Source organism: Canis lupus, chromosome 9 (genome assembly GCF_011100685.1).
Source record: "Canis lupus familiaris isolate Mischka breed German Shepherd chromosome 9, alternate assembly UU_Cfam_GSD_1.0, whole genome shotgun sequence".
NCBI classification, from domain to species: Eukaryota; Metazoa; Chordata; class Mammalia; order Carnivora; family Canidae; genus Canis; species Canis lupus.
Genome location: NC_049230.1, coordinates 40,926,901 through 40,938,961, shown reverse-complemented (window position 1 = coordinate 40,938,961; position 12,061 = coordinate 40,926,901). Strand labels below are relative to the sequence as shown.

General features: G+C 41.0%; 1 protein-coding gene across 1 annotated transcript in view; it reads right to left on the bottom strand.

Moving 5' to 3' along the window:
• CRLF3 (cytokine receptor like factor 3) overlaps positions 1-12,061 on the bottom strand; it is a 45,484-nt gene that overhangs the window by 12,030 nt on the left and 21,393 nt on the right. Inside the window, exons 5-6 of the mRNA XM_038548180.1 lie at positions 11,812-12,034; positions 10,798-10,930 (exon numbers count right to left, since the gene is read on the bottom strand). Coding sequence (XP_038404108.1) covers positions 10,798-10,930; positions 11,812-12,034 — 356 coding nt within the window. The remainder of the gene's footprint in view (positions 1-10,797; positions 10,931-11,811; positions 12,035-12,061) is intronic.

Below are 12,061 nucleotides of genomic sequence, written 5' to 3'. Positions count from 1 at the left end.
AAAAAACTTACAGCTGAGGCAGCTGGTTGGCTCTGTCAGTAGAGAATGCTACTCTTGATCTCAGGGTTGTAAGTTTGAGCCCCACCCTGGGGGTGCAGAGATTACTTAAAAATAAAATCCTTAAGAAACCAAAAGAACCCTACACATCATTCTTAATGTGAAAGACTGAATGCTTTCCTGCTGAGATGTGGAATAAGTATGTCTACTTTCAAAACTGCTATTCAGGGATTCCTGGGTGGCGCAGCGGTTTAGCGCCTGCTTTTGGCCCAGGGCGCGATCCTGGAGACCCGGGATCGAGTCCCACGTCGGGCTCCCGGTGCATGGACCCTGCTTCTCCCTCTGCCTATGTCTCTGCCTCTCTCTCTCTCTCTCTCTCTCTGTGACTATCATAAATAATAAATAAAAATTTAAAAAAAACAACCTGCTATTCAGAGTCATACTTTATTTTTTTTTTTTTAACATTTTATTTATTTATTCATGAGAGACACAGAGAAAGAGAGAGAGGCAGAGACATAGGCAGAGAGAGAAGCAGGCCACGCAGGAAGCCCGACATGGGACACAATTCCGGACGCCAGGATCACGCCCTGGGCTGAAGGCAGGCACTAAACCGCTGAGTCACCCAGGCGTCCCTAGAGTCATACTTCTTAGCCAGTGTAATAAAGACAATAGAAAGAAATAACAAAACACTGATGAAAAACATTTTTTTAAAAAACTAAATTAAGGGGATCCCTGGGTGGTGCAGCAGTTTGGCGCCTGCCTTTGGCCCAGGGCGTGATCCTGGAGACCCGGGATCGAATCCCACGTCGGGCTCCTGGTGCATGGAGCCTACTTCTCCCTCTGCCTATGTCTTTGCCCCTCTCTCTCTCTCTGTGACTATCATAAATAAATAAAAAAATTAAAAAAAAATAATTAAAAAAAACTAAATTAAGAAATATACAATATCCATAGATTGGAACAATAAAAATATTAAAATGCCAATTACTTCCAAACTGATCTATAGATTCAAGTCAATCTCAATCAAAATCCTAGTGAAAGAATTTTTCTTAGAAATGGGCAAGCTAAATCTAAAGTTAAATAGAAAGAAGAACTAGAATAGTTAAAAAGAGAATAAAGTTGGAATAATTCTACTTGATATCAAGACAATATAAATCTACAGTAATCAAGATTATAGTTCTAAGAAACAAGAAACACACAGATCAATGAAATAGAGTCCAGGAACAGATCCCACACATACAGTCAATTCATTTTGACAAAGGTGAAAGGACAATTCAATGGAGAGAGGACAGTCTTTTCAACAAATAGTGCAGGAACTATCGAATCAGATACAAAGCAAAACTCAGGGATCCCTGGGTGGCCCAGCGGTTTGGCGCCTGCCTTTGGCCCAGGGCGTGATCCTGAAGACCCAGGATCGAATCCCACGTCGGGCTCCCTGCATGGAGCCTGCTTCTCCCTCTGCCTGTGTCTCTGCCTCTCTCTCTCTGTGTGACTATCATAAATAAATAAAAATAAAAATAAAAATAAAAATAAAGCAAAACTCAATTCAATCCATATTTCACATATTATACTAAAAGTAATTCTAAATGGCTCATAGATCTGAATGTAAAATTTAAAAACATAAAGCGTCTAGAAGAAAAAAAAAATCTTTTGACCTTTCACTAGGGCAAAGATTTCTTAGATACAACTCCAAAATGCACTGGATGTATTTCATCAAAATTAACAACTTCTACTCCCCAAGAGATATTATTAAGAAAATGAAAAGACAGGGATGCCTGATGGCTCAGTAGTTCAGTGCTTGTCTTGGGCCCAGAGCATGATCCCAGAGTCCAGGGATGGAGTCCCACATCCGGCTCCCTGCATGGAGCCTGCTTCTCCCTCTGCCTGTGTCTCTGCCTCTCTCTCTGTGTGTCTCTCATGAATAAATAATAAAATCTTAAAAAAAAAAAAATGAAAGGACAAACCTTAGACTGGTAAAAAACAAAAAACAAAAAAACAACTAACATTTTAGAAACATGTAACAAAAGACTTATATTCATCAAATTTCAATAGCCTGGGTGGCTTAGTCAGTTAAGCATCTGCCTTTGGCTCAGGTCATGACCCCAGAGTCCTAAGACTGGCTCCCTGCTCAGTGGGGAGCCTGCTTCTCCCTCTCCCTCTGCCCCCTCTCCTGCTCCTGCTTTCTCTCTCTCTGCTCTCTCTCTCAAATAAAATCTTTTTTAAAAATTTTTTATAAATAGGCAATAGATTTGAAAAGATACTTCACCAATGAAGATATACAAATGGCCAATAAGTGAGCACATGAAAAGATACTATCTTTGGCTGCCAAAAAGAAAATTAGAACGACAATAAGGTACAACTATATGTATACAGAATAGCTGAAGTTAAAAGCAAAAACAAAGGCCTGGCTAGCTCCATAGGTGGAGCATGTGGCTCTTAATTTTGAGTTCTTAATCCTGAGTTCAAGCTGCACATTGGGTGTAAAGATTACTTAAAAAATAAAATATTATGGGACACCTGGGTGGCTCAGCGGTTGAGTGTCTGCCTTTGACTTAGGGTGTGATCTCGGGGTCCACGATCGAGTTCCACATTGGGTTCCTGCGGGGAGCCTGCTTCTTCCTCTGCCTGTGTCTCTGCCTCTCTCTCTCAGTCTCTCATGAATAAATAAAATCTTTAAAACTAATAATTAATAAAAAGCAAAAACTAAACAAGTGACAATATCAAATGCAGACAACTATGAAGGACAACTGAAAATCTCATATATGCTGCTGGGAATGTAAAATGGTGCAGCTATTCTGGAACACAGTTTGACATATAAACACAATGGGACCCAGCAATCACAATCTTAGATATTCATTTAATCTAAATTTTTTTAAAAGATTTTATTTATTTATTCATGAGAGACACGGAGAGAGAGAGGGAGAGGCAGAGACACAGGCAGAGGGAAAAACAGGCTCCATGCAGGAAGCCTGACGTGGGACTCGATTCCAGGTCTCAAGGATCACACCCTGGGCTGAAGGCGGTGCTAAACCACTGAGCCACCGGGGCTGCCCTAATCTAAATGGTTTAATCTAAAAACTCTCAAATTAGTAAATCCAGCCTGTTTTTCTCCACCGAACTCCTGATTTGTGTATCCAACTGTCTACTCCTCATCTTCACTTGTAGGTCTAACAAGAAACTCAAATCTACTTTGTGAAAGAACAAACTGATTCTTCACCCAGAAATATGCTCTTCCTACACTCTTACATACCTCGGTAAATGACAATTCTGGCCCAATAGTTATTTAGACCAAAAGTCCTGAAGTCACACTGGACTCTCTTCTTTCTTACCTATCACAAGCAATCCACCAGCAAATCCTGTCAGTCCTTTCTTTAAAATATATCCAGATTAAAAAAAAAAAAAATCCAGATTCAGGGGTGCCTGGGTGGCTTGGTTGGTTCGGCATCTGCCCTCAGCTCAGGTCACAATCTTGGGGTCCTAGGATTGAGCCCCATATTGGGGTCCCAAGCAGGGAATCTGCTTCTCCCTCTGCTCCTCTTCCTGCTCATTCTCTCTCTCTCTTTCTCTCAAATCGATAAATAAAATCTTTAATATATAGGTAGATAACTAGATCCATCCATCCAGATTCTGACCACTCATCATTACCTCCACTGCCACATCCTGGTCCAAGCCACCATTAGCTCTCACCAACATTATTGCTATAGGCTCCTACCTAATATCCTGGCCTGTACCCATACCACTTTATAGATTGTTTTCCACACAGCAGCCAATCGACTTGTAAAACATGTCAGGTGATATCACTGGTTTGCTCAATATTCTCCAAAGGCCTTTCACCTCACTAGTCACAGCAGAGTCCTACAGAGCTAGACTGTCAAGATTAGAATCTTGGCACGGATATTAATCTGCACAACTTCTGGCAAGTTGCTTAATCTTTTTAAGTAGGCTCCACCAGCGTGGAGCCCAATACAGGGCTCAAACTCACAACCCTGAGTTCAAGACCTGAGCTGAGATCAAGAATCAGGCACTTAACTGACTGAGCCACCCAGGTGCCCCAAATTGCTTAATATTTTTACATCTCAGTTTCCATATCTCCAAAATGTGTCTACCTCATGAGGATGTAATGAGGATTTACAGACATTTACTCATTAAGTACTTAAGAACTAACACACAGTAAGGTTCCACAAATGTTAGCCACCTATTAACATTTTGTCTGCTCAACTTGTGAATTCATGAAGTCAAAAGGAGAGCATGCCCCCCTTCCCAAAATAATGGAACATAAGCCTGACTTGGTGAGGCCTTTTCTGGGAGGGAAGGGTAGAGGTGGGTCTCTGTTTGCAGTGTCAAATATCCTTCCTGTAAATAGGCACAGGTGACCTCCAAAAGGGTATTTCTTTGAGTAATTAAAAAAGAAATATAGACAGCCTATTCAAAAGTATATCCTACTTTTCTGGGATCCTCTCTGACTATACTGCCTGTCTCCATTAATCCAATCCAGACTCACTACTTGCTGTTTGTATTTTTCTACTCCCTATCTTTGGCTCTTGCTTTGGTTCCCCACCTGAACTGTCCTTTCACCTTTAGCTGCACTAAGCCTTCAACAACCCCTCATCTAGAAGTAACTTTTCCTTCCTCTATATTGCAGAGCAGTCTAGATCTCTCTTTTAAGATTTTATTTATTTACTTAGTTGTGAGAGAAAGAGCAAGTGCATGACAAGTGGGGGAAGGAGCAGAGGGAGAGGGACAAGCAGACCCCGCACTGAGCTCAGACCTGACTTAGGGCTCTATCTCATGACCCTGAGATCAAGACCGGACACACCTTCATGATATCATGTAACCCTCCATCTATAGACAAACTAAAAGCTAAAAGCTAGGGTACAAAATCCTAAAGGAGATCTACTTAGGAAACCAGCAGACTTACCTTACCTAAGTCTATATAATCAAGAGTCTGTGGGGAAAACTTCTGTCTGGCATTCCCCACATCTATCATAATAGCCAAAATCTAACCTGAAAGGACTATACATCATATTTCTAGAGGGGACCACTTTGGCAAAATACAAAACCCAGCAAAGCTGTATTCTTCCCAGAACAATGTGTTCTGTCTCAATATAAGCATAAATCAACAAAATTTCAAAGACCCTAAATTACCTTTTTTAAAAAAATTTATTTATTTAAGTGATCCTTACAACTAATGTGGGGCTTGAATTTATAACCCCGAGATCAAGAGTCGCAAGCTCCTTTAACTGAACCAGACAGGCACCCCAAAACAAATTAACTTTTTTTTTTTTTTAAGATTTTATTTATTAATGAGAAACACACACACACAGAGAGAGGCAGAGACACAGGCAGAGACACAGGCAGAGGGAGAAGCAGGCTCCATGCAGGGAGCCCGACATCGGACTCGATCCCAGGTCTCCAGGATCACACCCTGGGCTGAAGGCAGCGCTAAACCGCTGAGCCACCTGGGCTGCCCACAAATTAACTTTTTAATCCTAGTAGAGGCTATGCCTTATTCCTAAACTTCCCAAGAAAGATTAAATTAGTAAGATTTTTTAAATATGAGGCGCTAACAGAATTGAAGATATATCTAGTATCTGGTAATGACAGAGACCAGCCTTGTACAGAAAAAGAAAGATCTCCTCAAGCTTAAATTTATTCAGGGGGATCCCTGGATGGCTCAATGGTTTAACACCTGCCTTTGGCCCAGGGTGTAATCCTGAAGACCTGGGATCAAGTCCCACATCAGGCTCTCTGCATGGGGTCTGCCCCCCCCCCCAACTCTCTCTCTCTGTCTCTCATGAATTAATAAAATCTTAAAAAAAAAAAAGCTTAAATTTATTCAGAAAAAGTAATGCTAACACTTAACCAAAGGTAAGCATTAAACCAAGTAACCCTTTTTAAAGATTTTATTTATTTATTTGACAGAGAGCAAGCACACAAGCAGGGGAAGGAGCAAAAGAGGTAGGAGCAAAGGAGGGGAGGAGGAGCACAGGGAGAAATAGGTTCCCCACTGAGCAGGGAGCCTGATGTAGGGCTTGATCTCAGGACCCCAGGATCATGACATGAGCCAAAGCCTAATGCTTAATCAACTGAGCCACACAATCACCCACCAAGTGATCTCTAACAATTATCAACCCTAGTACTTCTAAAATAAAGCCCCTAAATTCTTTGACACTTCTTACATCAAGAAGTGGGATCTATGTCTCTTCTCTGGAACTCAGCCACCACGCTGTGAAGAAGCCCAAGAAAGAAACACCCAGAACCAGAATCAATTTGCTAGCTATGTGAATGAGCCATCTTGAAAGTAGATCTACCATTTCTAACTAAATTACTTGCTACTAACACATAAAATCTATCCTTGCCAAGACATGCAAATTGTAGTTTCCTGAGCCAAATAAATGACTATTGTTTTAAGCTTCTAAGTTTTAGGGTGATTTGTTACACAGCAATTGGTAACTGTAACATTAGTTTTTAATGTTCTTTTATTTATTTATTTTTAAAGATTTTACTTATTCATTTGATACAGAGTGAGAGAAGGAGCATGAGGGAGAAACAGACTCCCCACTGAGTAGGCAGCCTGATGTAGGGCTCAATCCCAGGACCCTGGGATCATGTCCTGAGCCAAAGGCAGCTGCTTAACCTGAGACACCCAGGTGCCCCTTACGTTTTTTCATTTTATTTATCTATTTTTCTTCCTTATGTTTTTCTTTTTTTAAAGATTTTATTTATTCATGAGAGAGAGAGAGGCAGAGACACAAGCAAGGGAGAAGCATGCTCCATGCCAGGAGCCCGATGTGGGACTCGATCCCAGGACTCCAGGATCACACCCTGGGCCAAAGGCAGGCGCCAAACCGCTGAGCCACCCAGGGATCCCCCTCCTTATGTTCTTTTAAAGAAAAAGTCTATAACAAAAAACAGCTAGCCTATTGCCCCTTGATTTACCACCTCATGTGACTTGTGGGAGGCAGGTAGCACAGTGGTTAAGAGCACAGACTTGTAGGGCTAGACTGGCAGAATTTGAATAGGGGGAAATCACATGGTCCCTGTACTTTTGTTTCTTCATCTATAAAAGGAAGACAGGAACCTTCTAGGCTCTTAGGATTAAAGAAGGCTGTTGGAAAGGAAGCTATTTTAAAGAAAGGAGGTGGGGGATCCCTGGGTGGCTCAGCGGTTTAGCGTCTGTCTTTGGCCCAGGGCGCGATCCTGGGGTCCCGGGATTGAGTTCCACATCAGGCTCCTGGCATGGGCCTGCTTCTCCCTCCTCCTGTGTCTCTGCCTCTCTCTGTCTCTATGTCTATCATAAATAAATAAATCTTTAAAAAAAAAAAAAGAAAGAAAGAAAGAAAGGAGGTGGTAGCAAAGAGAAGCAAAAATATGGTTTAAAAAAACGGTAAGTAGTCAGAATGGCTGAAATTAACAAGTCAGGAAATGACAGATCTTGGAGAGGAAGTGGAGAAAGAGGAACCCTCTTAGACTGTTGGTCAGAATGCAAGCTGGTATGGCCACTCTAAAACAATATGGAGGATCCTCAGAAAGTTGAACACAGAGCTACCCTATGACCCAGCATTGCACTATTAGTGATTTATCCCAAACATATAAAGGTAGTGATCCAAAGGGGCACCTGCACCCCAATGTTTAGAGCAGCAATGTCCACAATACCCAGATTATGGAAAACAGCTCAGATTTCCATTATCAGATGAATGGATAACGAGGACGTAATACACACACACACACACACACAATGGAATACAATTCAGCCACCAAAAAAATGGAATCTTGGCATTTGCAATGACATGGATAGAACTAGAGTATATTACGCTAAGCAAAATAAGTTAATCAGAGAAAGACAATTATCATATGATCTCACTAGTGTGGAATGTAAGAGACCAGAGGATCATAGGGAAGGGAGGAAAAAAATTAAATGAGATGAAATCAGAGAGGGAGACAAACCATAGGAGACTCTTAATCATTGGAAACAAACTGAGGGTCACTGGAGGAGAAGAGGGTGGGGGGATGGGGTAATTGGGTGATGGCATTAAGGAGGCCATGTGATGTAATGAGCACTGAGTGTTATATAAGACTGATGAATCACTGACCTCTACCTCTGAAACCAATAATACATTATATCATTATACGTTAATTAACTGAGTTTAAATTTTTTTTTAAAACCCACAAAAATGGTAAGATCAGGGAATCTTGGAAGGAAAGGGAAAGTAGGAATGTTCAGAAAAAAATCAAGGAGAGGAATGCCTGGGTGACTCAGTGGTTGAGCATCTGCCTTTGGCTCAGATCATGATCCTGGGGTCCTGGGATCGAATCCCACAGGGAGCCTGCTTCTCCTTCTGCCTATGTCTCTGTCTCTGTGTCTCTCTTGAATAAATAAAATCTTAAAAAAAAAGAAAAAAAAAAAAAAGAAAATCAAGGAGAAGCCTACCAGGAGGGGGTTGCTTAGCAGACCTGGCCACCAAATGAGACTGGGCTCTAGAGACTGACAGAGCTGCCAGGAATGCATTCCAGCAACTACAGCAGGAATAGACTGGGCTGAGCAACAGGGCACTGCCTACAAGAATATAATCTCCCTTCTAACTGTGAGGCCTTCCAACATCCTCAAAAAACTGAATAGTTTACCTTTATTCAAGTAGACTCATCTGCCCCTCCCCCATTCAGCCCCTACCCGCACCATCATCTGACTTCATTGCTGATGCCTGCAGTTCCTTCCAACAAGGAGAGAAGACATTTTCATTCCACATTCAAAAGAAAAATGACAAAAATGCAAAGGTCTGGCTACAATAATAGTGAGCTGAATGAAGATTCAGTTAATCACCCTGCCAAGTGGGGCCCAAGTGGGGCCCAAGTGGGGCCCAGTCAGACATCTTTGGAAGGAGAGGAAGGAACTAATGGTTTATTGAGGCCTACTAAATGTCAGGCCACGGTCCTTAGGTAGCAAGTAGATTCACATCAATTTGGATAATTTCCAAGGTCTTAAATATTTATTGAATAACAGAAGAAACAAATCTAAGTATGCCATTTATCACGCTTGTGGTGACAGAGGAAGTATCTAAAAGCAGGAGAGTATCAGGTCACCATCACTGGGGGGAAAAGGTCATAGAATAGAGAAAAAGAAAAGATCTAAGGATATTGATGCAGAGAAACTATTGATTTCAACACTAACTAGAATCACATTTACTCTCCCATGAAGAAGACAAAAATGATAGAGACTAGCTTTGCCATTTACATGGCTTCGGGTAAGTGATTTAACTTCTGTGTGCTTCAGTATCCTCATCCCTAAAATGGGTAATTACACCTATTTCACTGGGTTATTGTAAGAATCAAATGAGCTAACATAAGTAAAGCACTTAAAATAGGACCTCGTGCGTAATTAATGCTATTTAATTATTGCTTGCAATTATTATTATTACTATGGTTACCATTCTTCTTGTCTGAGATATCTGACCCAAATATATCAACTCAGGAAGACCTATCATTACACAGAAGCACACTGTTCTCAGGAGATTCACTAGTGGCAGTAAAAGCAGAAAAAGGGTTTTTGTAAGCATATAAAACCCATGAATTCCTCTTTGGGGAATAACTAGGTAGACTTCAGGTATTAGACTTTTTTTTTTTTTTTTTTAAGATTTTATTTATTTATTCATGAGAGACACAGAGAGAGGGAAGCAGACATAAGCAGAGGGAGAAGCAGGTTCCCTGCAAGGACCCTGATGTGGGACCTGATCCAAGACCCCGGGATCACACCCTAAGCCAAAGGCAGACAGACGCTCAACCACTGGGCCACCCAGGTGTCCCAGGTATTAGACTCTTTATTTCTCCTTCTCTTCGTTGGTATTTTTCTGGTTATTAAGTCATTCTTCATAACATAAGGGGTGGGAGGAGATGTGAAAAATGAGACAAGGCATAAACGAAAAAAATGAATAAATAAAATGAATGCATAAAGTGCATTCTGAGAACTGCTGACAGTTCAAACAACTTCACTGGTGGAGAACATGGCCACATTAACTTACATAAATACTATCCATACTTCGTATGACAAGGGATTGAGAACGACAGGAACTAGGAACTAGCATTCACCATAAAATCTGATGATCTCAAGGCCTAAAAATGAGAGAAGAGTTTGCTCCCATGCTTTTCCTAATCAAAACTGGGCTTTGGTTTCTAAGAAGAGCTATTCAGAAACAAGACCATAGAGAATACATCTCAGATAACATGAAAACAGGAAATTATTCTAATACAAGAAGAAATGGATAGAGAAGTAGAAAAGAGACTAGTGGTAGGACACCTTGCTTTCAGTTTTATTTTAAAGAGAAGTATACACATATGTCTATAACTATATATTTTACAGAGAATTATATATGTTATGTATGTAATTCTCAGTATGTTTACACTGAAAGGTTGTCTCTCAGAGACCTGCTCACACCGATTCACAAAGGAAAAAAACTCTTGGCCTCTGCTTTTTAAGAGTGACTTTTGAGAGGCAGACTACTTACCTCGATCTTCCAAGAAGAAAAGAGACATAAACATATTAAGTGCATGCTACGTATCAGGCATAAACAAGGCATCTTATATACTTTATCTCAGTTCATCTTCATGATAGCTCTATGAACACTTATGAGAAAACCAAAGCAAAGAGAAATGAGGAACTCTCCCCAACCAACATAACACTACCTATAAATGATGAAATAAACTCAGGTGTACTTTCAATCCAAAGCTCATGTATGTTCTATGGACTTCACTTTACTGCCTAAGGCATGACAGATACTATACTAAACAGATACTATAATATCTACTTGCCTGAATGTCAATGTCTGCCCACAGAAATAAGTTGGAGCACTGGAGTAGAGCACACCCGAGGACTCAGAATCATTCCGGAGGGCTATATTTCTTCGACTACTCAAGCTGTACCCCTCAAAGCCAGCTGTCCACTCTTTAAAAAACAAAGATATTGAAATTAATATCTTTTGAGGAGTATCTTCAACACTGACACATTAAATAAAAGTTGGAAGTGGGGGCAGCCCTGGTGGCGCAGCGGTTTAGCACCTCCTGCAGCCTGGGATATGATCCTGGAGATCCAGGATCGAGTCCCACATCAGGTTCCCTGCATGGAGCCTGCTTCTCCCTCTGCCTGTGTCCCATTCTCTCTCTCTCTCTCTCTCTCGCTCAATGAATAAATAAATAAAATCTAAAAAAAAAAAAAAAAAAGGTTGGAAGTGGAAGAGGCTACTCTTAGGGGTCATGGGCAAGTTCCATAAAAGAAGAGATTCAGTGACAGGGGATCTTGGTTAATCCTAAAAAAAAAAAATCACAAAAAATGTTAGTCTATTCCTGCACAATTCTGGCATGGAAGATCAAGCGAGTGTTAACTCCTAACTAATAAAATCAGAGTGTAGCATGAAAGTTTGAGCTGATTCAAACCTGATTAATAACTAACAAATGAGTCTGAATATTTTTTAAAAGACCAATTTCAAATCATAAGACTTCCATCCAGATACTCATTGAAAGTTTGGAAAATCAGTATCGTTCTCCCCCTTTTTTTAAAAATCAGTATCCTGATGCAACATTTAAAATCTTTGGATTTAGGGGATGCTGATAATCCTGCCTGGCAGTATTTCTGGACTCTGGAGATAAGAACTAATGGAAATTTCTCAAAATCCACATGAAGTAATTTGAATAGGACCTGTTCCATGTTGTTCTCACCAATTCAGGTTTTACTGTCAGAAAATATGGTTGTCAGTGCGCTGCCCTGAGCACAGGTACAAGCATTCTGAGACACAGTTATGCTTCAGGAGTGAGAGGACAACAGCATACCATGAGGCACCAATGTGGAGTGACCCATCTGGGGGACACTCCAAGGACTCCACTCCTGTCGGCCATCTCCTCGAGCGCAAACTCTGAACTGATAATCAACGTTGGGGTCTATGTGCAACACAATGAACTCAGTTTCAGAGCCTACGTATACGTCTTCAAAATGATTTGAAGTGCATTTGCGGAACTGGAGCCTGTAATCCTGGGCTGTAAAGTCGTCATCCACCTAAGGAGAAAGGCTTTGTTAGGTAAA